This window comes from Aedes aegypti, chromosome 3 (genome assembly GCF_002204515.2).
Source record: "Aedes aegypti strain LVP_AGWG chromosome 3, AaegL5.0 Primary Assembly, whole genome shotgun sequence".
Classification (NCBI taxonomy): Eukaryota; Metazoa; Arthropoda; class Insecta; order Diptera; family Culicidae; genus Aedes; species Aedes aegypti.
Window position 1 is genome coordinate 301,557,388 of NC_035109.1, and position 27,118 is coordinate 301,584,505.

General features: G+C 39.7%; 1 protein-coding gene across 3 annotated transcripts in view; it reads right to left on the reverse strand.

Annotated features, from left to right (window-relative positions):
• Positions 1-7,044: 7,044 nt before the first annotated feature.
• Positions 7,045-27,118, reverse strand: part of LOC5563881 (protein CBFA2T2) — a 377,408-nt gene continuing 357,334 nt past the window's right edge. The window contains exons 5-10 of one of the 3 annotated variants that reach the window (XM_021855228.1): positions 20,698-20,864; positions 20,450-20,624; positions 9,134-9,535; positions 8,909-9,076; positions 8,721-8,828; positions 7,045-8,658 (exon numbers count right to left, since the gene is read on the reverse strand). In XM_021855228.1, the coding sequence (XP_021710920.1) occupies positions 8,515-8,658; positions 8,721-8,828; positions 8,909-9,076; positions 9,134-9,535; positions 20,450-20,624; positions 20,698-20,864 (1,164 nt within the window). In that variant the 3' untranslated portion in view covers positions 7,045-8,514. Of the gene's footprint in view, positions 8,659-8,720; positions 8,846-8,896; positions 9,077-9,133; positions 9,536-20,449; positions 20,625-20,697; positions 20,865-27,118 lie in introns of all 3 variants that reach the window. The other 2 variants (XM_021855227.1, XR_002502708.1) reach the window with 2 other exon arrangements.

Below are 27,118 nucleotides of genomic sequence, written 5' to 3' on the forward strand. Positions count from 1 at the left end.
GCAAAAATTTGAAAAACTGGCAATTTTCGTGCAGTTTTTGATGAATAACTTGGTCAAGACATTTGTTTAGTGAAATGTGATGTATGAAAGGTATAAAAACAATTGAATTAGCTTCAAAAGCATGTAAAAAAATTGGAATCGGTTGAGTAATCATGATGTTATGGTCAAACAAAGTTGACATTTTTAGTAAAATGAGGGAAAATTTTGAATAAATTACTTTTAACTAAAACTTGTTTTGATTTTAGACAAATATGGTGTTCAACAAAGTTTTCACAAATTTAATTTCGAATGTATTGATGCTAAAAGTTTTGAAATCGGTTGAAAAATAACAAAGTTATGTGTACTTCACTGAGCGTCATTTTTTATAACCTGAAAATTCAACTTCAAGACGCTTGCGCCACCTCTAAATGTTAATATTTTTGGCTCAGATTTTGAGGTTTCTCTTTTTATGTGATTTGTATTCAGTAGAGCACACGAATTTTTAGTTTTGAGAACTTTTGAAAAATAAGCTGCACCCTATTGTACACCTATAAAAATTTAAACACACAATATTCAAAACTGATTTTTTATGCTCTATTTGATTGCTCAAGTGCTATATTTTTCTTCTTTTACTATATTTTTCAATGATTTTTGCTATAAATTCCAATAGCTCAAACAATTGCGTTCATTTTTGTTGTAGAATTCTATCTAAAAAATATATTCGTGAGCACTGAAAGAGTTTTGGTTAAAATATATTCAGTTAACAGAAATCATAAAAAGTTATTATCCTCTTTGAGTTTAGAAAATTGTTATGTCATAACTTCAAAACTCTTCTGATTTGTTATTTTCAAACAATGTAAACCAAATTTTTGTTGTAAATAACAGTGAAAGGTTAATTTCAAACATGTCTGCAGAAACAATTTTAACTAAGAACTTCATTTTACAACAAAGTACCCTAGACTATGCTGTACATACCTTCACATAATAGGTGTTATCTCAATACTCAATTCAAATACTCAATACAATATTCAAATTATACTCAAAATAGGGTCCTGTTCTGCGGTTTATTTATTTTATAATAAAAATGCAAAATATTCCGAGTGAGCGGAGAGTCTTGATATACTTTTTACTAGAAAATAACTTGTTGTTTTCATCATTTCAAATAACGCATGAGTTGCGGTTACGGCAATATTCTATTAATCTCTATGATAATGTTTGGTAGTAAAATGTGAAATAAAAATTATAATCGTGCAATTTTTAAGTAGGAACATTAACTATGTATTATGTACATCCATTTAAGAGCCAAACTAAAAGAAGATGACTAAAATTTTTGGTTTTAGATTTTTCATAAATGTTATATTAACCAAGTTTGTGAAGTTTGAGATACCGATATCCACTCGTAAGCACTCTAAAACTGATTTTAAGTTTTTGAAACTCGTTCAGTATTCGTAGTAATCTTTGTTAATGAATTGAACCTGATAAAAATTACGTTATTGTTCGACTTACTAGATTGTTTTTAGCTAAAAAATTGAAAAAGTGGTATTTTTCTTAAATTTGCTTATGTTCTAAATAAGTCCGCTTATATTTTTTTCCAAATGTACTCTACTACATCTGAACAACGTAATGAAGATATTAACCAATCATCTAGCACATACAAAATTAGTTTTGAATGTTGTATGTTTGATTTTTGTTAGGTGTACGAATATTGGCTCATTTTTAGAAACAAATTCAATACTTTTCCATTATTTCAAAGATTTTAGCGAATAAATAGAGTTAATGATTGCCGAGCAATAGGTGACACCTACGACCTTCGTTATTGATAAAGTATATCGAAGTCCGTAAATCATTCAATAGTGTTGAACCTACTTGATGTGAAAACAGTGCCCCGTACGAAAATGAAGTTGAGTCACTGTAAGTTCACAACAAGAAAAAAACGAAAGTAAGAAATCTGTCGTTTTTATAAACAAAAGTAATTACCTTCATCACAGTCTCATCTCGCTGAGTGTAGTCGTGAATCTCTTTCTCAGTGAGAATTTCATTACCTACTACGTTTTTCAAAGGAGCATACTTCCCAAGGGCTGACTTCTTCACTAAACTCGTCATCATCTCCACAATACAGTCGCGACGACCGGTCCGCTTTATTTTCCACTCCTCGGATATATTCGATTTCATAATCGTATGGGCTGAGACGCAGGGCCCATCCATCAGCCCTTGTTAATGCCCGTCTAAACGATTCACGGAATCGGTTAAACATAATGTTACCCCTTGGGCATCCGTGCGCAGAGTGAAATGCCACCCTAGCAAAAAGTAGGAGAAATGCTCTACCGCCCAAACTGCGCTAAGCGCCTCTCGTTGGTTCTTGGCGTACTTCTTTTCAGTCGTTGTCAGCGATTTTTAAGCAAAGCTTATGATTCGTGGTGTTCCATTCTTATTTTCTTGAATCAATACGGCGCCCAAAGCATGAAAAAACCCGTAAGCTCTACACCCAGGTGTTGACGAAACTACGTTGCCTCGTTGTGGATGATGAGACGTATGTACCGTTTTGCTTCGAATGCCGGACATCCTTTGTTCCTATATTTTAGTGGGTTTAATGTGTGTGTTACCATATTTTTATAACGTAGATTAATAGTAATGATTGTTGTGCTTATTTAAAGTAAATTGCATTAAAGCAGCCTGGGAACTGATGAAAATCAGAGTGGGTTGTGTACAAGACACGAACGTATGACGTTAACTATGCCATTAAATTTGCTGCATTTGTATTAGTATAGTCAATTGTCGATATTTTCCTGGTTGGTAAGATCGATGTTTAAAATTCCTGTCACGATCATTGGTGTGTTCTCCTTCTGATACTCGAATAAGTTCCGCGTCATGAAGAACTTCTTTTGCTTCGTATGAGAGATAAGTTCGCAATCTTCCGACTGCTTGGTATATTGGCTTGATGTCTGTGTTTGGGAATGCATTACTACCTGGAGGTAATCCAAAAGCAAGAATTGTGTACTGAGTTCACAAAACATCTGGAAAGCATGAGCGTACGAAACGCAAGTTAATGTTTTTGCTCATACTTTAGCTTGGGTACTGGGACCTATTTTTGGTTTCACCAAAAATCGTTTAAAGCGGTAATTGTGGTATACTAAATAAGACTCTTTACTAAACACTTGGTGGTCCTGAAAAGAGCCGATTTTCTTGTTGTGTTGTTGAAGATATATTATCAGCAGTCACAACAGAACCACTTTGAAGCTCTCTCATATAAGTGGTTTACCTAACCGCTTAATATTCGATTTAGGGAAAACTGTTCAAAAAAATCTTAAATATTGATACTTACCTCCTCCTGCGTTGACGTGCCTTCTTCCTGATCGTAGAAAGATTTCTACGATCGAAGCTCACGCGTTTCTTTGTGGCGACACCTCCTGGCTTCGTCATCTCTGGCGCTTCAAATGAAAATGATGGCAAACAGATGATGTCTGTATCTTTTATACCCCCAGAATATAAACATAGGCTCCTCCCCTTCTAGAGTCTATCATAAACATCATTACAGATCTTGCGGTATTAGGCCAAATTTTATCTTGGCTTTGGCATTGACGGCGCATCACAACGGAAATTGGAAAACATGCAAACGCAGCGATGAGTTCGGGCCTTATTAGCGATCGTTCAAATATTATGTAACGCAATAGGGGGACGGAGAGAGTCTTCCGTAGTGTTACGGTCCATATACACATTTAAAGTCTTCCATACAAAAGCCAATACGCGGGGAAGGGGGGGGGGGGTCTAAAACTGGCAAATTTTGCGTTACGTAATATCTGAATCATTCCTTAACAATAAAAAATATATTGCAATCCGGCAGCATTGCAGCAGCGTCCTCGGAAACATACTATGAAACTTATCAGATATTGTATGATGCTAAGAGATTATAGCAAGTATGTGGTTAACACATTCGGAAATAGTACACAAATAGCTCTTCAGTACATATTTGTTGGCCCTGAAAAGGGCCGATTGGATTGTTGAATTTAAGTAACACGGACACATTTTGATAGTACACTGGTTGAAATCCTCCTCGCCCGATGAGGTTTGCGTTGTCGATGGGCGCTTCAACAAGCGGCTTTAGTCGCGGCGGCTCCGATATGCGTGTTGTTGTTCCATTCGCGTCCTATTGAAAACTGAGCTGAGAATACGAAAGGCACTCGAGACTTGCCCGCCGACCATGTTCACAGTCTGACGGCAAAAAGAAGAATGAGCGAAGAAGTTGTTGTTGTTGTTTGAGAGGGACTTTAACCCGAAGGTCATTCGTCCCTTATGAGCGAAGAAGCAGGAATCGATCTGCTTTTATAGTGCGAAGCGGAACGCAAAAGAAGCGTGGAAAACTGCTTGCACGTGATTGGTTGCGTAAGAAAGGAGTCAACATTTTCCAAATTTTCAATAGTTTGTTGTCGATAATCAATATTTTTATCCATTCGAGAAAATTGTTGTATACATTTCCGACCGATTGGTGGGAAAATATTGGAAAAAAATTTAGATTCTCAATTGACGTAAGGCGTAGGGTAAGTAATCCATTAGTTGTGGGTGTTCCTATAGCTGCGGTAGTGCCATTTACACTAATTTAATTGAATTAGCCACAGATCTGACACCGCCAATCGACCAATTGGCTTATTGGTACAAGAAATAGCTGAAAACAGCGTTCAAATTCCTTCTAAATTGATGGAATACTACTAAAACTGCTTAAACTTTTTTCACTTGTACCAATAGTTGCGGTAAAGTGTTCCTATAATGGAGGTTCCCATAAGAAAACCACGGATACCGCAACTTTAGGAACACAAATCAAAAATTTACCTCAACTAAAGGAACAGTGTACCAATAGTGGAGGCATTATTTTTCACTGATGGTTACTGCGATGAAATCAATTTTCTCATTAAGTGAATGTTCTTTACTTCCCGTTACAATAATAATATGTACATTCATTGCGCTTCTTGAGTTTGGAGGAGTTAAATGTAGTTGAACCGTGCTTAGTACCTCAACTATTGGAACATTTACCCTAGTTAACGTCAAAAACAAAAAGTTTTCTGAATGACTTTCTCCGTTTTGTACTTGATACAAAGGGCTCTACCCAGCAGTCTGTACACTGCTTCAATTTGCATTAGGTCCGAGTGTTGCTGTTTTACGAAATCAGCTACCTCCATCCATGACGGCTGTGGGGCTCCAGTGGGGAATTTAAATTGCACAGTATTGCAAACCACTTCCATTATAACAGCATCTAAAACCTTCGTACAAAAAGCGTGCATTACATGTACAATAGCCGTACCTATAAAACAAAGGCTACGGTTACCGAACGGGAGCAATCTGCTGATACGTCCGATGCAGACCAGAGCAGAAAACAAACTGGTGGCAGTAAATTATAACGATCAACCAAAAAGTGTGCTGTTCGATTTGATGTGAACAGCGAATATGAATAGGTGATCATCAGAGTCCGAAAATATTATTACAGGATAATATTAAAGATGTTCCTTGATTGACGACTTGCCGCTAAATGAAAATCCAATAAGAATTCTTAGAAAACCTATTTTACACAAGATTGCATGCAATTTCGTATTACTGAATTTGAAACATAGAGGGATGCTAGGGCATGATTACAGTTGAATCGCAAATTATGCGGATGATGTTGAGTTTTTAATAATACACATAATGTACACAGCTCAAATCTCTTAATCTTTATTAAACTCAAGGCTTATGAAATTCAGAGGCCTGAACATCGAACTAGCGTTGAGCAAATTTTTCGATAACATTGATGTTACCATTTTATAATTTGTGACATTTCACTCCAGTTGGTGCATTCATGTCGACATCGATGTTACTGAATCGAATTACATTTGTGCTGTTGGATCCTCTGAATCGATGTTTACGAATCGGTTCGAATCGAAATTGAATTGAGATTTATGGAATTTGATATGAAACTAAACGCACTTGAATTCGAATTTAGCAACTTTCAATTAAATCAGTTTTCAAATTTAATGAAACAGATTCAATACTTCAAGGCTTGTTGAAAATTTGATTTCTTTTTTATCAACTCATTTAGGAATATTTATAGCAGTTTTAAATGAATTGAATCAAATCAAAGAGAAACGTGGGTTTCTCAGTGACATTTCGGTTGAATGTTTTGAATTGGCCACATCCCTGGGGCACTTGGAATCTACTATAAAGTGGTCATGGCAGCCGGTGGTGCTGGAAATGCTTCGGAAAGCATAACCTTTGAAAATAAGGAAGTTTGATGCCCATATTGATATGGTTCCGGATATGTTCCTAATTGACCACTTCCCCCAGGGCACCTGGAACGTTCTATAGAGTGGTCTGTGCATCTAATGGTTCTGAATACGCTGCAGGAAACATCATTTTTAAGGTTGGTGTCCGCTTGGATATAGCTCCGGATAATATTTACATGATTGGAAATACAAACATGACTGACCATGCTTTCCGGAACCAGTTTTACGGAAATGGTCATATTTCTGAAGATTTCCAACCAATCTTAATGCGTCCGGTGGCATTCAACTTCCTATTAGTTCTAGTTTCTAGGAAAATTGCAAACATCTATCTAACTTTACACCGCACAAAAATACAAGCGACAGCAAAAATGACATTTGGACATGACCTCAGAAAATCCGGAACATCTCCGGTGTCCAGTGGCCAATATGCATGGCCAAGGAAGTTCCTAAAACTGGACCAAATTTACCGTCGACTGCTTCCAGATGCATCCAATTTCATTCATTTTTCATAAAGTTATAAGCATTTGAATTTGGACAAAATTTTGCCTATCTCAATCATTTTGCCTATCCCCTGTAAGTTGGACTCATCAGTGGACAATATGTTACTGAATGTTTTTGTTCACTTGAATCTTAGTTGTACTGATTTTGTTTTCTTTAATTCGATGTCTCTCGTACTCAATGATCCCTTCAATATCAAGTTATGGACAATTGTCAGTAAATATATGAATTGATGTAAGTTATGCAAATGTAAATGGGTAGAAAATTGTACAGAACATAGAAGGAAAGTTCTTTCACAGGCTGCTCAAAACCTTCAAACTATTTTTAGAAATAAACGAGACTTTATTTGCCGTTTTTTTTTTGTTCAGAAGGTTTCCATTTTTTGACTCTCATTTGAGTTTGTTTAATGTCAGAATTGATATATCTAGATGCAACTGTCGCGTGTATGAGAAGTGAGAACGTGAATGTGCCTTTTACTTTTCGGTGTTCTGTGGGGTAATTCAACTCGACGGAGAGAAACATGTATTTACACATTGGACATTGGATTGTACTGGAGTGAAATCACTCTAGAATGTGTTTCAGCCATTTTTGGAAACCAAACTCATTTGATTTTTTTTCTGCTCTGGTGAGATTCAAAGCTTAAATGCGTCCCGCTGCTCGAATGTTTTCCTTTATGATGATTCCGCTTTGATTGTTAGTGATCTACAGGATTCCTCGTTCGGAATTTATGACTGACAAGTTGTGATCTAATCACTCTTACGTAAAATCGAGAGTATATGAAGGCTTCCCCTCACGGTGCATTCTATCTGTACAAACTTAGATTATTCAATAAATAAATAATTAACAACGTTTACTGGTAAAAGTAGTAACTGTGCTATCGATAAGTTCCACACTGAAGATATGAATGAATGGTAATCATTGCGTGGTGCATCTACTGAATTAAGAACCTAATGAACGTGTTTCAATCTTTGGAGTACTTGTGTCTATAGTTTCTAGCCTCGCTAATGGGGTTGGTTTGTAATTCAAAGTCATCCTACGCTGCTATTGATCCTATCGAAGGGAACTTGTTGCTATGTAAATTACCGTTTTTTGGTGGTAAGCTATTTCTATTGACTGCAAAGTTATGGTTGTATTTCTGTGTTGCTAACTGTTGAATGAACGAATATCATTGTGGTAAACAGAAAAGCACGTGCTTCAACTAATACCAAATCAGAGAGGAATGAATGCTGATTCTGCGCAGAAAACTTCCTAGCACGTGCTTCCATTCCGATTGGCTAGGGGTGTCCTACAATTTCATTCATAAAAGGATAACCAACTATGGGGCTTTCTATTGATACTTCTGGAGTTAACGGACTAACAATCTAAAATGAGTGTTTGCTCTCGTATTTCAATACCACATCTACGTATTTTCTAATTGAATTCATTAATTTTTCCTCCTTACCTCTCTGCTGTCAGCTCTGATTTGAAAATGGTTTTCTCTATCGTATCATTATCTTATATTGCACTTTTCATTTGGATATTCGTCAACTAAGTTTCTAAAATGCAGGTCATAGTCATTGTGTTTGGCTAGTAGTAATTGAAGGAACCGAAACCAGCTATCTTACTGCTACACTGTCGCTAGTCTTATTGCATATAAATTAGAAGTATTAGCCTGACTTACGATGGACTCGCGATCCGTCAAGTAAAATAAGAATTGGTTAGCTTATCGCTGCTGCTCCTGACCAACTGTTTTTACGTGTTAATTTGACTAGCATAGATATTTCTTCTTAGGTTTTAATGGTTTAGTCCGTCATTTTGCAACGGCCGCAGTCCCATTGGCTGTACTGTTACTGCTCTGGGACTGCTGAGGTGTTGTGGAACGTGACGATAGAGCTGCTCGAGCACTGGCTGCATGCTTCTGGAAGGCGTTCTCCGCTCGGGATGTTCCGCAGACCTGTTGGTGGAAATTAAGTTCAAATTGAAATAGATAGACTCATGAATATAAGTGACCATTACCTGATGGTGCTGATCCCAGTCTTTGTGTTGACAGAAAGATCCACAATACCGGGCTAGGTTGCATCCCGAACACGTCTCGTTAGCTTTTCGACCACAATTCCAGCACGCCTGTAAGCAGATAACAACTGAATTTAGAGAGCTACGCTCTGTATTACACCCAAGACGGACGATATTACAAGAGTACTAACGTTCTGGCTGCCACCGGTTGGGCCGTCTGCGTCCGGATCGGTGCTTCCCCGGTGGATCTCGGCGAACATCTTCTCCATCTTCAAACGTTCCTGGGCGAACATCTCAATTGTTCTCGCCTCGGCCGCCGCTACCGCCCGTTGGATCTCGATCACCGCTTGGCGTTTGACCTGTAATATAAACTTCTAATAAGGGTGGTCTTGGTACAAATCACTCTTCCAGCATACCTGATTGACCGACTCCTCGGCACTTCGCCTGAACTCAGCAATCTTTTCCTCCGTCTGTCGCTTCATATCCGCCATCGAATTATCCTGGTGATCACGAGCCTGATGCGTCTCGATGCCCCGTTGCTGAAGAATCGATATAGCTCGCTTAGTTTTCTCAACCATCGCCGATATGCACGTCAGCATAGTGTGGATGTTTTTCCATTCCTCCTCGCCGCCTCCACCGCCTCCGGAACCGGATATGCTACCGGAACTGGTCGGAGCAGCTCCAATGACACTGTTGCTGCTTCCGGCGCCTCCACCACCGCTGGCTCCACCACTGCCACCACCTGGCGGAATTCTCGGCGGCCGATGACTCTCGCTGGAGGGTATCCGCAGATCGCGCTCGTCCCGGTGTATGGAATGCTGCAAGGTGAAATTTGGAGAAAAAACGTAAGTTAGATATTTTATACTTTAAAGCCCAATTTCTTACGGAATTGTCGAATACTAAAAATGTTTAAGATTATTAGAAAGCTTAAAGTACCTAAACATTACAGTTGAATCATTTATGCTTGGCTAACAAAAGAATTCCCAACGATTCTCTTTCGGCTAGCTGAATCGAATGGCCTTCTCTCTAATATACCTACAGTTTGGTTACCAAAGAGGCAAGGATGAGTAGGTACAACTGGCCTGTGGTTCACAAATTTTATAACGCTGAAGGGTGGGTGTCAAAAATGGTAATTTTCGGAGTTTGAAATTTTAAATAGACGCTTTTTTTTAGTATTTTCAAACTTCTAGCAAAGCTACCCCTAACCTAACCCGGCTATCTGGGATGTTGAAGAGGTTTAAGCTCTGTAGTTCTCACTCAACGGTCTTTTACGGATGCACGGCTCGAGCCTCGGCTTCCTTAGCTGAGTGGTTAGAGTCCGCGGCTACAAAGCAAGGCCATACTGAAGGTGTCTGGGTTCGATTCCCGGTCGGTCCTGGATCTTTTCGTAATGGACATTTCCTTGACTTCCCTGGGCATAAAGTATAATCGTACCTGCCACACGATATACGAATGCGAAAATGGCAAATTTGGCAAAGAAAGCCCTCAGTAAATAACTGTGGAAGTGCTCATAAGAACACTACACTGAGTAGCCGGCTCAGTCCCAGTGGGGACGTTGATGCCAAGAAGAAGAAGAAGAATAACGTCTCGAGTGTGCTGCAGAGAGAAAAAAAGGGGAAAAGACTTTGTACCACGTCACCTTTATTTGGCTTGGGCTACAAGTCCGATGCCCCCCGGAAATACATCATGGTGTTACTTCAGGGGGCTGAGGGCTTGTTGTTGCCTCAACGCCTTTTCGTCACCTCTTGTTCTATTCGCTCTGGCTGCGATTTGTCACATAACTTACATTTTGGGGCCGGCCACACGTCTGGGCCATTTGCTGTGTAGTTTCCGGCTTATAAAAAAACTACGGATGACCTGTTCCGGTGGTAAGAGTCCACCGAACAGGGTAACCCCTATTCAAGGTGTCAAGCGAAAAACCGTGCTGAGGAATGAATGGTCGAGGGGGAAAAAATTTGTTTGGCCATTAACGGAGCCTGTGGGGCACCTGAGCACCCCTCACAGTAATTTGTCCCTTACCGCGTTAATGCAGGGCTCTGGCGTGGTGGACCTCTTTTCCCGGGCTACTCGTGGGATCAATAATGAGTACAAATTCTAATCAAAATAGCAGTAGTAGCACAGGTAGCAGTAGTAGGGAAGCGAACCCCTTCGCAAGAAGTGGTTTAGCTAGGTCTCCGTTGAGGAGAGCGGAAGCAGGAGGAGGCAGCAGTGCACGTAGTGCCATTTCATCCCCGGCTAACGTATCGGGTGAGGTTAAAAAATAAAAGTAGAGATGGGCTCTCTGCAGGCATTGCAGAATTCGCTCTCATTTGAGTATGAAGCACGATCAAAGCAAGCAAAGAAAAACATCCCATCTGTTGCGGTCCACGATCGTTATTGTATCGCAAGGTGTAACAAGTCTGATAAATGGAAGCAGCGAGCGAGAGCCCCAAAGAGAGAGCGATGATAAAATCCATTTTTCTCGCTTGTTTACCGTTGGGGATAGGTGTTTTTCTTTACTGGCACGATAAACAATCCACGAACTTCCAATAGCAATAGTGTCCCCCAGGCTTGGAGCATGTTTAGAGGGGTTTTATCATGCACTACTATCCCCCCAATCTGATCAAAGTTGTAGCAGTATACGATAAACAGTCTCTCATAATGTGCAGCATGTTATGATAGTTACAGAGAGCGATACGTGAGAGATTCTCTCAATTTTCTCAGGATTCAATCCCTGGCTCTCTGCGATGGAAGTGGCTGCACAGCAGCTTGACTCCATCATTGACTTTGCGTCCTCGAAGTCTAACATCAGCAAGGACCTCAAGCAGGCCCTGTTCAGACTTCGTAAGTCGATGTTGGCGGCCAAGCAGAACCATGCTAAACCCATGGCGATTATGGCCGCGGCAGAACCCGTGGAATTGAAGGTGCCGAAGTCTACCCAGATGGAGCCCTTCGTTTTCGCGGATTGCCCCAAAAGTGCGGAAGCGAATGCTTACAACAAGCAATCGCAGAAGCGTGCGAGGCAGTCGTCAGTGGAGGAGCTACCCGGCGGCGCTCGCAAGGCCAGGCGAATATTAATCCCGAAAGTCGGCAGAAGTGCCGGAAAATGGGACCCCAGCCAGGCGTCCCGGAAAGCCGAAAAGTGTGGGCCCGAAAAGGCTGGCCCCTCACGGATTGATGGGAACAGGGGGTTGCGGCCATTGAGAGGTCTTCAATCACCACAGGTTAGGGCGGATCAGGGGAGGACAGCCCCTGGACAACCGTAGAGCGAAGGAAGAGGAAAAAGAAACATGAAGTGCAGAAGCGCAGGGATACCAGGCCAAAGAAAGGTAGGAGGGTAGGTGCCAAGCGCGAATAGGGTGATGCGATCATCATTAAGACGGAAGAGTCCAAGTACTCGGAAGTCTTGAAGGCGATGCGCAGCGACGCGAAGCTCGCAGATCTAGGTGCCGACATACGCAGTGTCAGACGCACTCGTACAGGTGAAATGATCCTCGAGCTGAAGCGCGACAAAGAGCGCAAGGGCGCCGCCTACAAAAGTTTAACGGAAGAGGTCCTTGGCGAGGGTGTCGAGGTAAGGGCTCTAATGCAGGCAGTGACTTTGAAGGTGATGAACCTTGACGAGATCACCGACGCAGAAGAGCTCGTCACGGCACTGCGGCAATAGTGCGAGATACAGGTGCCTACCGCTGCCGTTCAGCTACGGAAAGGTCCGGCAGGAACTCAGGTGGCCTTAGTACAGCTACCTGTGGCGGACGCAAATAAGTCCGCTAAGGTAGGTAAGATCAAGTTGGGTTGGTCAGTATGCTCATTGACCATACACGAGCAACCGGTGATCTGCTTTAGGTGTAGGGAACCAGGACACAAGTCCTGGGGCTGTAAAGGCCCTGATAGGACCAAGTTGTGTAGGCGATGTGGTGAGGAAGGTCATAAGGCACTAGGCTGAAAGAACCCTCCCAAGTGCTTGATCTATTCCGGGAAGTCCGTGAACAACAAGCATCCAACGGGAGGCTCAAGGTGCCCGAGCTTCAAAAGAGCCATAAACGAAAAGTCGCAGTGCAGGTAACGCAGCTGAACCTGAACCATTGTGACGCAGCTCAGCAACTACTGTATCAGGCAGTTGCTGAGTGGGGGACGGACATCTCCTTCATATCGGACCCATACCGAGTACCCGTCGGCAACGGCAACTGGGTCATAGATGGATCCGGAAAAATGGCGGCGATATGGACGACGGGTAAATACCCCGTCCAGGAGTTGGTGTCTACTACCTACGAGGGCTTCGTGATCGCCAAGGTAAACGGGGTCCTCTTCTGTAGCTGCTATGCGCCTCCGAGTTCGTCGACCGAGCGGTTCACGCAGATGCTGGACTGTATGACGATCGTGCTGACAGTGCGAAGGCCAGTAGTAATAGCGGGTGACTTCAATGCCTGGGCCGTGGAATGGGGAAGCCGTATCACGAACCAGCGAGGTCAAATCCTGTTAGAGGCACTGGCCGTGCTAGATGTCGATCTGGCTAATGTTGGTACCAAAAGTACCCTTAGCCGAAACGGAGCGGAGTCGATTATCGACGTTACTTTTTGTAGTCCTGGCCTAACGAGTAGTCCGAACTGGAGGGTAGACAATGCCTACACTCACAGCGACCACCTACATTATCGACTACAACAACAGCAGGCAGCGAGTAGAGGAAGCGGCTAGGTCAAGGCCAAACCCTCGTAGGTGGAAGACATCGTTCTTCAATGACGAAGTACTTAGAGAGGCGCTCCGCCGTGAGCGTAACCTACTCGGCCTAAGCGGGGACGGATCTCCCGGATTTTCCGGATGGATGGACATTGGACACCCTGCAGAAAAGTTACCAGGAGTAACGTCGAAGAAACATCCAGATGATATTCAATGAAAAAGTTACATTAAATTTGAAAGGATTCTTTGGAAAAATTTGGAGTCTGTCCCTAAAAATACATTGACAGTATCCCTAAATTAATCCTCAGAGAATTCCAAATGGTAATTCTGAAAAAAAAATGGAAGAAATATTTTAAGGCATCTCAGCATTAGATGTTATAAATTAGATGTATAAAACTCATGAATTCATGCATTCTGCCTTTAAAACTATAATGTCTGTTATATGCACAGTTAAGGGTTTTATAATAATCTTCGGATGCTTGAGATACAACACCGAGTTGTTTCAGCTTGCACGCTCAGACAAACACTGATCAGAACTTTATTTCAAAAGTATGACGAACCCGTAGTGGCACTCAATCACTCACAGTGATCACTACAGTTCTCCCTTCTCGAGATTGTTATTACAATTCATTTAAAACATGTTCATATTTCATCTAACTGAACGAATTACTATTTACAATAATATAGACCGAATAAAATTCAAATTAATAGTATTCATATTCATCACTGTTCTTCTTACGCTTTGAACGAAGAGATCTTCTTAAATTTAAATCACTGCGATTACCAAATGCTTCATCTTGGTTACGTTTTCTTCTTGTTTTCCTTTGCCTAGACCCTGGTAACTGTGGAGGCTTATTTATCGGATCGAGTAGATCAACTGCAGTTGTAACCGATGGGCCATTTGGGCACTCCGTTCTTCCGACCGAATCTTCGTTGAGCTGCCGCGTTGATCCGTCAGTATGTGTTAAAGGAGTTCGAATAGGCACACAATTGCCTGAATGCTCGGTTACTGGCAAACTATTGCCATGAGCTGATGATCGTGACAAACCACTGTCAGAGGCTGATGAACTTGGCAAACTATTGCCAGAAACTGATGAACATGGCAAACTACTGCCAGAAATTGTCGAGTATGGCAAACTATTGCCAGATGGTGTGTTGAACAGACATGAATCGAAAACATATCCATAAAAATCGTTATCCAAGTCCTGGTCCTGATTCCGGTCCTGGCCATTCATCTTCTCCCTTGAACGTTCCTTATCCATTTCGCTAGTTCCACAAACGATGCGGTTAGGCGACTTGCGTCTCAACTTCAACTGTTCGCGATGAGCCGTGTATGTGCGTCCTCCTAGAGAGATCTGGAAAATATTGGGAGATATTTGTTTAAGGAAAGTAGCTTCCAGCCACCTTCTCACATCTGTCGGCTTGAAGTTTTTGAAGTAAATTGGATCCCCTGTTCGTAACTTGGCCAACTCATCCTTTTTACACTCGTCCGCATTAAAACCAATACTTTGCTCCTCTTTTGGAGTCGTCAGATGCTTTTTATAACTACTTTTTGGATTGACTAGATCGAGAATCGTTTTTGGTTTAAATTTAAACATTTTTTCAGAGGGAAAACTTGAGTCCTCTGTACATGTGTTGCGATAGTTAAACAAGAAACAAGATATTTGATCTTCAATGTCAAGTTCCCTCATTTGTGGATCGAGCAAAAACTTCTTCAACACCTCTTTTACTACACGTACCATTCTTTCTGCTTGGCCGTTACTAGAGGGGTGATATGGTGGACTTTTCATTACTTTGATGCCCTGTTTTTCCCAGAAGTCTATGAGATATCTGGAATTAAACGGAGGACCACCATCAGTTACAATGACATCAGGCAACCCAAATCTAGCAAACAAAGACATAAATTTAGATTTAAGTCTTTTAGCATCAGTTCCGCTTCGCATAAACTTAACTTCAAGCCACCTCGAGTAACTATCAACTATGACAAGGAAAACTTTGTGGTCAAAGTAGAAGAAATCAGCATGTATCCTACTAAATGGACGACTAGTAGGAATCCAGGTTATTTGAGATGGTTTCTTAGGAACAACAGCCATCTGATTACAAGTATGACAATTTTTAACAAAACTTTCTATATCACTGTTGATTCCGTACCAATAAACTGTTCTTCTGGCTAGTTGTTTAATTTTGTGAATGCCTGATGTTGATGTTGATGTTGTGAAAAGACATCTCTGAAACGTTTTTCCAATTTTTTAGGCCAACCATATTGTAAAAAGAACAAAACCTTTTGTAGAAATTCATCATTTTTTGTCTCCTTCGCAATCGTCATCCAGTCTAACGGTAATTCAGTGGTGATATTGATGTTCTTAACGTGATCACGCAGCAAATCCTTAGGAATTTCTTGAGGTAAAGGGAAACGAGATCAAAAATCTGCGTTACCCATTTGAGCAGACGGACGATACACAATATCAAAATCGTAAATTGATAATTCCATTATGTATCGTTGTGGCCGTGTTACAAATATTGAATTTTTACCTTCCTTTCCGAAAATACCAATTAAAGGCTTATGGACTGTGTAAACAGTAAACTTTTTACCATACAGATATTTGTGAAACTTCTTTATAGTACTGACAATCGCCAATGCTTCCAGATGCAGAATCGGGTACGAGTTCTGCGCATCATTCAACGAAAAAGGATGTAAAACTTATGGGTCGCTCCTCTTTACCAACAACATGAGCAATTACTCCTCCTATGCCGTATCCACAGGCATCAGAAACAACTACTATTGGTTTTTCAGGATCATAGTACACCAAAAGTTTTGAGTTTAATAGTAATTGTTTGCATAATTCAAAGGAATCATCACAATTTTTGCTCCAAACAAATTTAGAGTCCTTCTTCATCAAATTATACAACGTGCTGAGATGTGAGGATAAATTGGGAATGAAACGACCATAATAGTTCACCAAACCCAAAAATGCCTTCAATTCCATGACGTTTTTCGGAGCTATAGCTCTACGAATCGTCTGAATTTTCTCAGGACATGGCAACAAACCCTGGTCCGTTAGCACATGTCCTAAATAAGGCAAACTTGAAACAAAAAACTTGCATTTCTTTAAATGTACTTTGATGTTGAACTTAGACAAACGTTCTAAGACCAAATAAAGCCTCTTCTTACATTCTTCGTAATCCTTACCAGCAATCAACACGTCATCAAGGTAACAAGAAACCCCCTCTAAATCATGCAAAACTTGATCCATTACTTTTTGAAAAATTGCTGCACTGCTAGATGCTCCCTGCGGCAGGCGATTGTATGAGTACAAACCTTTTATGGTATTAATTACCATAATTTTTCTTGAATTTTCGGAAAGACGTAACTGGGTGTAAACTCCAGCAAGATCGAGTGAACAAAAAACCTTAGAACCCGACAACGATGCAAACAAATCTTGAACCAATGGAAGCGGATAGGTATTCGGTAAAATAACCTTATTTATGGCGACTTTGCAATCAATCACCATCCTAATACCATTATCCTTCTTCGCTACTATAATTACAGGAGAAGCCCATTCGCTGACGTCAACAGGAGTAATTACACTATCCCTCTCCAAAGAATCAATATGTTCAATAACCTTATCTCTTAAACTATATGGGACTTCATATGCTCGCCTAAAAACTGGTTTATCTTCCTTCAAAACCAAATCTGCTTCAAAATCTTTTATTGGAGTGGAGAAATCATTATCAAAAACATTTGGAAACTTACTTTTTATATCCTCTTCAACGGTAACCTCCCTCGTCACGGTTGTGTAGTTTACAGAAACTGGTTGGAAGGCGTCTCTCCATGCTGAAAAGAATACGTCTAGCCAGTCACGCCCAAAAAGTGGTGTGAAGATTTTTTTGCTTTCCAGGACCACTAGTTGAACTGTTCTACGCTGACCATTAAGCTTCACCTACACGTCGAACTGACCAACGACCATCAAATGAGCTCCATCGACGACTGCCAGCTTCATACGACAGGTACTTATTGGGTAGTTTTTGAACTTCTTCTCATACGTTTGTCTGCACAAAACGGACACTGCTGAACCGCTGTCGATTTCCATCTGTAAGTTTTTACCGCCGACGATAGCATCAATCAAGTAAGGTGTACTTGATCGCCGACTAGCAGACACCATGAGAACGTCCATTTCCTCTTCAGAATCCGATAGTTGCTCTCTTGAAACGGTCAGAGAGGTCTGGTTTCTTCGTCTCGACAACTACAGATTTTACCGATGGCTTATGATGCTTCAAATCGTAACAATACTTGCGAGTATGACCCTTTCTGCGACAGTACGTACAGTAGTATGGCTGGTAACCCCGCTTTCTGGATTCAGAACGGCTCCTGCTACTACTCCGGCTGTCGTTCAAACGGTTACGAAGATCGTGATTCCGAACCCTACTCCTAGACGGTGGCGGTGAACCATCTCGACGAAAATCAACCCTCTTACTACCTCCAAAACGTTCAATGGCACTAACTCTACCTGTTTCTGGTTCATTCATCAGACTAGCCCTTTCCATCGCTTCTTCACGGTTAGTTATGATCCGCTCGGCCCTAGCAAGAGTTAAATCTTCTTCATCTAAGAGCCGCTCCTGTAGCTGTTTACTTGAAATACCGCACAGCAACTTGTCACGAATTGCCGTCTCTTTAAACGTATCGAACTTACAGTACTCTGCCAGCTGCTTTACCGCCAGAATAAAATCTACGGCTTTTTCGCCAGGTTTCTGCACCCTCGCATAAAATTTGATACGTTGGACTAAATCACTTTCACTTTTGTCGAAACGTTTACGTAGCGAATCTGTCAAATCTTTGTATTCAATATCTTTCAAGTTTCGGCCAGGGTATAGCAACCTGAGCTCACTGTAGACAGCGGTACCACACGATGCAAGGAATGTAGTCTTCTTATCCCCATCTGCTACTTTTTGATGCAAGTAAATCCATTCCAGTTGATCCAGATATTGCGAGAAAGTTATGCTTCCATCTGGATGGAACGGTTCAATTGTACTCATAATTGGCATTGTCACTTTAATAAAAATTAGAAACAAACAGAGAAACGAAAAAAAAAATCAACTTCTAAATTTGTATAATTTTTGATATTTTATGAAAAAAAAAATATCAACTACAAACACATAATATGTTGTACTAACATAAATTTTAAACTACTCCCAGAGAGACACAAATGATGAAGAAAACAAACTTAAATTGCTCAAGTTTTTAAATAACTTCGGAAAAAAAAACAAACACGCACAACCGCAATCACATCAAAACAAATTAAACCAAAAACGATAAAACAATTTAAAACATACCTGGTTAGTCAACGTGTTGTCTTCAAACGATGATGTGGACCAGTCTAAGCGGTACCAAAAACTTCAACACACACTACAAGCTTATACTGGGAATGGATGCTGGTTGACGCGATGAAAATTTCCAAAGCTACTGTGGTCAGCTACAAAAAACTGATCTGCGATGCCAGGCTTTGTCTCCGGTCAAACACACAACGCTATTATATTACGCCAAACTGAACAATGGGCGATGCAGTAGAAGCCGATCTTAAACACACGCGTCCTTTGCGATTTAAACACTTTTCACAGGTTTTACTTTTTTTTATGAAGAAACTCTGTAGTAAACTATTGGAAAACTTTTTCGCAAAACGTGCGAATTAAACACTGCTGTGATGAGATTTCAACATAAACTCCTTGCCGCCTTGGCATCACCACACTTGAGATGAGCGAAACAGCTTTAGAAACTGTATTAGTAGAATTAAATTCTACCAATAACTAGCATCACCTCACAAAACTATAATTGTTCCTAATCACAGCTTAAACTTCAACTGAATTGAAAAAAAAAAAAATATTTCACCTCGTACGCCAGTTATAATGTCTGTTATATGCACAGTAAAGGGTTTTATAATAATCTTCGGATGCTTGAGATACAACACCGAGTTGTTTCAGCTTGCACGCTCTGACAAACACTGATCAGAACTTTATTTCAAAAGTATGACGAACCCGTAGTGGCACTCAATCACTCACAGTGACCACTACAAAAACAATCATTATGAAAGAATACATTGAGAGGTTTCTAAAGAAACTTCTTAAAGAATGTAATTTACCCGGAGGTGAAACGAAAAAAACTAATCCAGGAAAAATCTCTACAGTAATCTATAGACCTTTTTGTGGGAGATTTTCTGTCGGATTCCTTAGAGAGAGTATTTTTAGATCTCTAGAGAAATTTGAAAGTTGTTCCAGGAATAAATTCTGGCAGGGATCTCTTTTAGGGAATTTTTGAAAACACTGTGTGATATCCTTATATTTTATTGCACCAACTGTCTAAGTTAATATTATTGGTCTATAGGAACCAATCTGATCTAAGCCTTTCCACATCCTCAATTTACCAAGGCGTTAAATGGATTCGTTACTAATAAGATTAAACAACAAATAGCTAACAAATTGAATTAAGTTGCGTTTCGGATTCCGGTTGTCACGCTATGAATGAAAAATGGAGGTATATTTCCTTCATAATTTACCGTCTCATGCAAAAATAATGCAGAGGTTGTGTATAAAGATCGTTTTGCGTGAAATTCATGTGTCAAGTGTTGAGGCCGCTTCTCCCCTCCTCCTTGGTGAAAATCCTGGCGCTCGTGAAAAAATTGCAAAAGAAATTCATTGCAGCAAAACTTGGAGTTAATCCTCAAAGATTCTTAGAAGATCCGTGGAAAAAGGGGAATGTCTGTGAGAAATATCTAAATAATGTCCAACAAAATTGGTGTTGAAATTCTTAGAGTCATCCTAAATAGATCTATTTAGAGATGACAGAAAATCATAAACAAACACATTGATAGATTTATCACGGATGCTTTACAGGATAACAATCGACCACTGCCGACAAAGCTAATAGAATAAAACCTCTTGCAGAAACTTATGGTTTCAGTTAATTTAAGTATTTACCCAAGAAGTATCTCATGACGCAGTTATTTTATACAGACACTTATATCTGTAAAATCTATTCAATTTTAAAAAAATATAACTAAAATTGAGACTATAGTCTTACTCACCAAGCCCTCGGAATGTGGATGAAGTCCCCCGTTCTGGTACTCGAACAGTGCCGGATGTGTGGAATAGAGCTGTGGCGCTCCGGGGGTCAACAGTAGCGACGGGTGGGGACGTTTGGTCGGCGGCAGTACGTAATCGGCCCATTCCGGCGGTCCCGATGGGTGAGTATCGTATAAGCTGTTTTGACACAGGGAAAGAAGAGAAGAAGGATTGGTCATTCGCCCAAGGCTTACGCAGTCGGAGAGCTTACTTATCGGATGCTCGCCGTTTCAGTCCAAGTCCGTTAACACTAGGCGCTGGAATAGGCGTCGATGAACTGTATCCTTCGTGCGACAGGAAGATATCGGCTGTGTCGGCGAGATTCTGGACGTATTCCATCACGCTGGTTTCATTCGATCGGACATACTGCGTGGGAGTCTGGAATAAAGGGGAGAAAAGCATTGCTGTATGTAGCTCCGGAATCAACATTTCCAATCCAATCATTCGGAAGAAACGCACTATTTCCAATCGGAGGACGACGCCAACGGCAGTCCGAAGGATTGGCGAGCTGAGCTGGGAAAAACTATAAACAGCCACCAGCTGGTACACACAATAATGATGAAGTGCTGTCAAAGCTAATCCGATCCGTTCCACAAGAGTCCTCTGCTCTGAGGTATGGGGAGTCACAAAAATGGCTCCCATGGCACAGTGTTTCCAATCATCGGATTTACGATCAAAATCGAATCACTTCAAAACTATAGTTTTTAGATGTTTGGTGTGTTCGAATAAGTTTCGTGGTATAGAAAGCCACTTCTTTTGGTATTAGGCATAAGCATTGGTGACCGTACAATTCGTAATCACTACTCCGTGATTGACCCGAATAATCAAAATTGCAAGGGAACCAACAGATGAAGCTTGGGAGTAGCATACATCTTCAATATTGAATTTTGAGAATTCCAAACGTAGAAATGTCAATAACGGCACCGGCCACGACCTTACGGTCATCGAGGAAGTGAAGGAATGTTAGTGTGACGTCCATTGCTACTAGAGACCGAGATCACCTCTGTATCTCCATGGTTTACACAGGAAGGAGTAAGTGAGACGATTCATGTAGTCTCAATTTGAAAAAGTTATCTATTGATGCGTCGAAAATTATATTATTTTTTAGTTATTGCGACAAATACATAAAATAATATGGTCATGCAGCTCAAAATGTTTTAAGCAGGAATAAGAGCCTATGCTATCACTTACAGTGACGAACCATTAATCGTTTTGAAGTTATTTTTCTTGTTTTTGAACGATGAATAGTTTTGAAATTATTTTATTTTGATAGTAAAATTGACGATTTAGAACACTCTGCCCTGCACACATGTTGAAACAAAAGCTTGGCCCGTTGCTATAGCCGGTCGGTTGGTCGGAACAGAAAACGGCACTTAAAAACAGCACATGCACCCCATTCCAAGCGAGCAGCAACAGACTTGGACTCCCATTCCGAAAATCGCGCTCGACGATGACTGAGACGACGACGACGACGACGATTGGGGAAAACGATTTCCATCCGGCGGCGGACCGGACTAAGCCGGGAAAAGAAAAATCACCATACCCAATTGCTTTTTATTTCTTCTGCATTTGGCCAACCGGTCCGAAATGGTGGTGGGCAAAACTTTCGAATCCAAAGTGTTCCGTAGTACCGAGTCCGTCTACCAGCACCAGAACGATGTTTGGATCCGTTTTCTTGTCGGTCACCGCGTGTGCAATACCGACGGCTGCTGCAGAAAACAAGAACGAAACAGTTCATCATTCGTATTTCAACGCCATCAGCATCCGGTTCGTCAAACCAGGTTCAAACTGTAAGGTGAGGTGGGGCAAAAGTTTGACCTAAGTGGAATAATCACTATTTCGTACACTTCAGGTTAATTATCAGAACTCCGAGTCTGAAAGACTTCCAGTAAGAGCTGTTGTTTCTCAAGGCAGCATTCAGGAACATTTTTAGCATTTTCATATCTGGCTGACCTGAGTTACCTCAGGGATTTCAAAAATCTTTCAAAGGACGAAGCCTGCGTGTCATCTGTAGCGTACTATAAAAAAAGTTTGGATATTTTTTTCTTCATACTAACAAAAATGGATGTTTTATCTTTATACTTCAAAAACTCTATTTATAATATTCCCACATAAACCAAAAGCTCCTTATTTGAAACCTTCAAGTAGACATGTTGTCACGATAAAAGGTTTAGTCAAATTTAGTCATGTGTCTAGGACGCATGCTAGATAAAAAATTGACTTTTAAAAATCACATATAAAGCATTCATGTCAAGTGTGTATTTGTTAAAACAAATATACTATTAACATAAAATCGAAACTTAGTCTTAAGAACTTGCTATTAATCTTCAAACAAATTTTCAGACTGGCCATGTTGTATTAATTTTGCCCCACCTCACTCTACGGCTCCCGTTCCACTCCAACCACTCGGTTCAGTTGCTCAGTTTGAACTTTTTGAGTATTTGAAACTGTGTGGGAAACAAACGTCATCGTCACGGCAAGGAAGCGCGGGTGCGGAAAACGTTCGTAGAACACAACTGTGCATTTAGTTCTTCTCTACTGGGAAACTGATTTGATCTACTGTTTGGCAAGAAAGGGGTTTCCAAAATTCCATCATCGTTTAAGCTCCGTTCCCTGCTGTACACGTGCTCAGAACGGGGAGACAGCCAACACGTGCAAGTTTTATGGACGGTTTTAAACTGTTGGCTGAATGATGATGGCGCTGGCAGCAGAGACACGCTTGCGAGGAAAACTATTAGCCTTTTTGTCAAATAGGGTACCTTTCACCGTTTTAGGGTATTTGTACAAATGGATGTATATTAAGGTGGTCCATTTTTATATTTTTAAATTTGTACATTGCCTACAATTTAGATTCCTTGATTTGGCATTACTCCATCCTCGATTCTGTCCCCCGCTCTTCAAAACGCTGTGCACCTGAGTCGGCCACCATGCTCGCAGCGCTCCACGCCTTCTTGTACCAACTGGACCCGAAACTAACACCATATTTGTAGAGTTGCTGTACGATATTCTCATAACATGCCCTGCCCATCGTATCTTTCCAGCTTTGGCCATCTCACAATGGCCGAGCTCTATATAAAGGGGCAGCCAAAACTACCAAAAACTATTTTGAGATTTTTATGTTTTTTATCATTTTAAAATATACCTCATGTATTGTTTTATTATGATTCTCAATTGAAATTGAACTGAGTTCTAAATTTCTTTGACTTTTATGACGTCAAATTGGCTGAAGTCAAAAAAAATGAAAAAGTTATTTAAAAAACAAGTCCAAGTTCATATTCTAGGTAAACAATATTTCCCCAAAGTGGTTGAAGTATTAGTACCATCCAATATTACACTTTAGTAATTTTAATGATTTCGCCGTCATTTCGAATATCGCACATAAAAAAACATCCTTTGAGCTTACAAAAAAGTTTATTTTATTTTTACAAACATTTGCTGATTTTCAAGTTAGAGTTATTTGCATGATTCAATATTTTACATAATTTTTTACGTTTTTTTTAACAAAATTTATTTAAAACATATTTATTAAGTTTAAATGCATTTCTAATTAAAAAAAAGTTGAAAATAACTTTTTAAAAAAGGTACGTAATATGTAAATAATCCCTTCTGAAACAATAAAACGCCATATAACATAGTCAGATCACATATTTCATCAATTAAGGTGATAAACCTAATTTTGGCCAAACTTCATTTTTTTCCGATCATTGTGCAGCTTCTGAATACTAGGTTCACCGAAGAGTTGGGCGAGCTCGTGGTTCATCCTTCGCCGCCACACACCGTTTTCCTGCACATGATAAACCTGATTTAAAATTAGGTTTAATTCAATTCATATTAGTTTCTTAAAAAAAATGTCATACAAAAAGTTCAATTAGTATTAAACGTCTTCGCTATCTGATAATCCCTATCTGCCATTACCATCTCCATAGTCTACATCTACAAATTGGCACAATGGATTTATATGATCCGCTGCATAAAATGGTGAGATGCAAAATGGTGAGTCGACAATCAGGAAGGAGCGACCAACACAGCTCTGGTCCTCACAAGTTCCTACCTCGCGCTTTCACGGGTCAAATGATGACAAAGACCGCCAGCTAAGGGTTGCGTACTTAGCTGGTAGTGCAGCTTGGGCACTGTTGTCCTTCTGACATCAGCTAGAGCAGTGATTCCCAAAGTGGGCGAATTCGCCCCCATGGGGGCGATTTTCATGGCCAGGGGGGGCGAAAATGTGTAAAACTTAATTTGGGGGGCGAAAAAGCCAGAAAGGGGGCGAAAATACTGGTATGGGAGAAATTGAAAACAACTATGAGTCATTGTAGAAGATACTCATTGTAATGGAAGATTATACTCTTTGTAGAATTATTAATTCTACATATCTATTAGCAAATCTTCAATATCTGTAAGTATGCCATTTTCTAATCATGTAAGGCAAAACTTAACAATTTCCGAAAACATTTTGTGAAATGAACTCAGTTTTTTGTACGTTATGTGAATACTTATACACGAATCAGCAACTGTGAGTTTCCCAAAAGATAACGTAGAGTAATGCCACAGATATTTTTTTCAAAATAAAAACTATATGTGAACCAAAAACAAAAATGTTATGGATTCTTATAAGGAAATTTTATTGTTAGCAATCGGTATTTCGCGCAAAACTTTATCGACGCTACTCATTTTAAAATTTCTGAAAAACAGAAACAGAAAATTTGAGTTTTCCTGAAACAGAAGTGTGTGAATTTGTGAAATAGAAGTGGTAATATTTTCTAGATTTTCATGTAGTTTTCTATAGTTTTGGAATGGATGAAAAAGCGTCTTCAGGATGGTGAAACAGTTATCCATATAGCAAACTCGCCAACGCACAGTGGCGCATGGCCGTACAAAACCTCAAAAATTCATGTTCTCAAAATCACTTGTTAATATTTTTTACAGACTTTTTTATCATTCAGTGACGGTTTCTCAAAATTTGAGAGTGATCTGTTTTGTTTAAGATTTTTGCCGACATCGTAAGTGCGGGACAGTCATCAAAATTGGACTGCTTCAAATTCATCAACTATGATTCACCTGACAAACTTCAAACAGCTGTATCTCAACGAAACCATAACCGATTTAAGCTCAATAGGCTTCATTTGAAAGCGTAGTCTTAAGCCTTAGACTTGGCTATAATAACATAAATTTCAACATATTAAGTTGTTAATTGTAGCAAAAAATGTTGTTTGCAATCTTTCGTAAAAATTTTGATAAATTTTAAAAACTTCGTCCGTTTCATGTGAAGTGTTTCGAGAAAATGAGTCACTTACTATGAAGCTGCAAATCATCCATACTTTTTAACTTGCAATAGTTTTTCTTGCCCCTCTTTGCCCCTAGAGGTGAAAATTCAATTTTATTTTTTCATTAGGGGAAGGGGTGGTAAAATGAAAACCTTAAGGATATCATCTTGTTTCTAATAGAAAAACGAGGAATTTCTATATTTATATCGCACAACATCAAACATGTTACCTAAAGCAGCGACACGAATTCAGACTAAAATAGCTAAATTTTCACATAATTTTATCGCTAGCAAAAAACGATGCAAATGTTCATTTTACCTGCACTATGTGGGTAAAATGAACAGCTGTTGGTGGTAAAATGAACATCATGCAAAAAAGGTGAGCAAAACAAATATTTTTGAAAATTTTCATTGCATATCCGAAAATATAACCATTAAGGATTGTAACCCATTTAAAAATTAATTAAAAAATATCAGAACTGACATCACATCATAACGATATTTACCTCACTGAAAAACCTCAAGACCTCCGAGCGAAAAGTTACGTCAGTTCTAATTTTCAAACGTGATTTTTTAAATTCTTAGTTTTCGTTGATATTTTCACTTCAATTGACCTCCGTATCAACCCGAACACACCAATGTATGCTCTTAATCGTCCGTGCATGAGAAATATTCATTGAAATTTGATTTTTCTCGGTAAAAGGCACGGTGTTCATTTTACCACCCCTGTTCATTTTACCACCACTTTCCCTATAATTTATCTATTTCATCATTCAAATCTGTATAATGTGTCATAACTCGTTTAAAACTTTACTGAAATTACTACAATGAACTTAAATTTGTGTCTCTAGTTTAGGTTTATACACAAGTTTCTGCATTATAACCATTTTTTGTAGTAAAAACCTTTTTATTCGATTGTATGAAAAAAAAACGTAACTTTGACAAATTTCACTAGAAAATCGAATTTTAAATCTGACAGTTATTTCCAACGGGATGATATCAGGTATCCAAGATAGTTGAAAGATTAACATTTTCAAGCGATTTGAGACGTATTTGAGGTTTTGTCCGACTTTTGTATGAAGGGCCGCCACTGTGCAACGGCGAAAAGCCACACAAATAAAGATAAAAAATATCCAAAATTTCCGAAACTTATTTCAACAATTTAAGAAATACCAGGTGATTGAAAATCAAATAAATAAGATTTGAAAAGCAGGAAGTGGACCGAAAGTGATAGTCGCTGTTTGGTGAAAACTGATTCAGAAGCCAGCAATGAACGCAAGATAGTTGAACATTTGCAATTATAAATTTCTTATTACCTGATCATTAAAACAATGATTTTCGTGATTTAAAGATATATATCGGAGGGTTT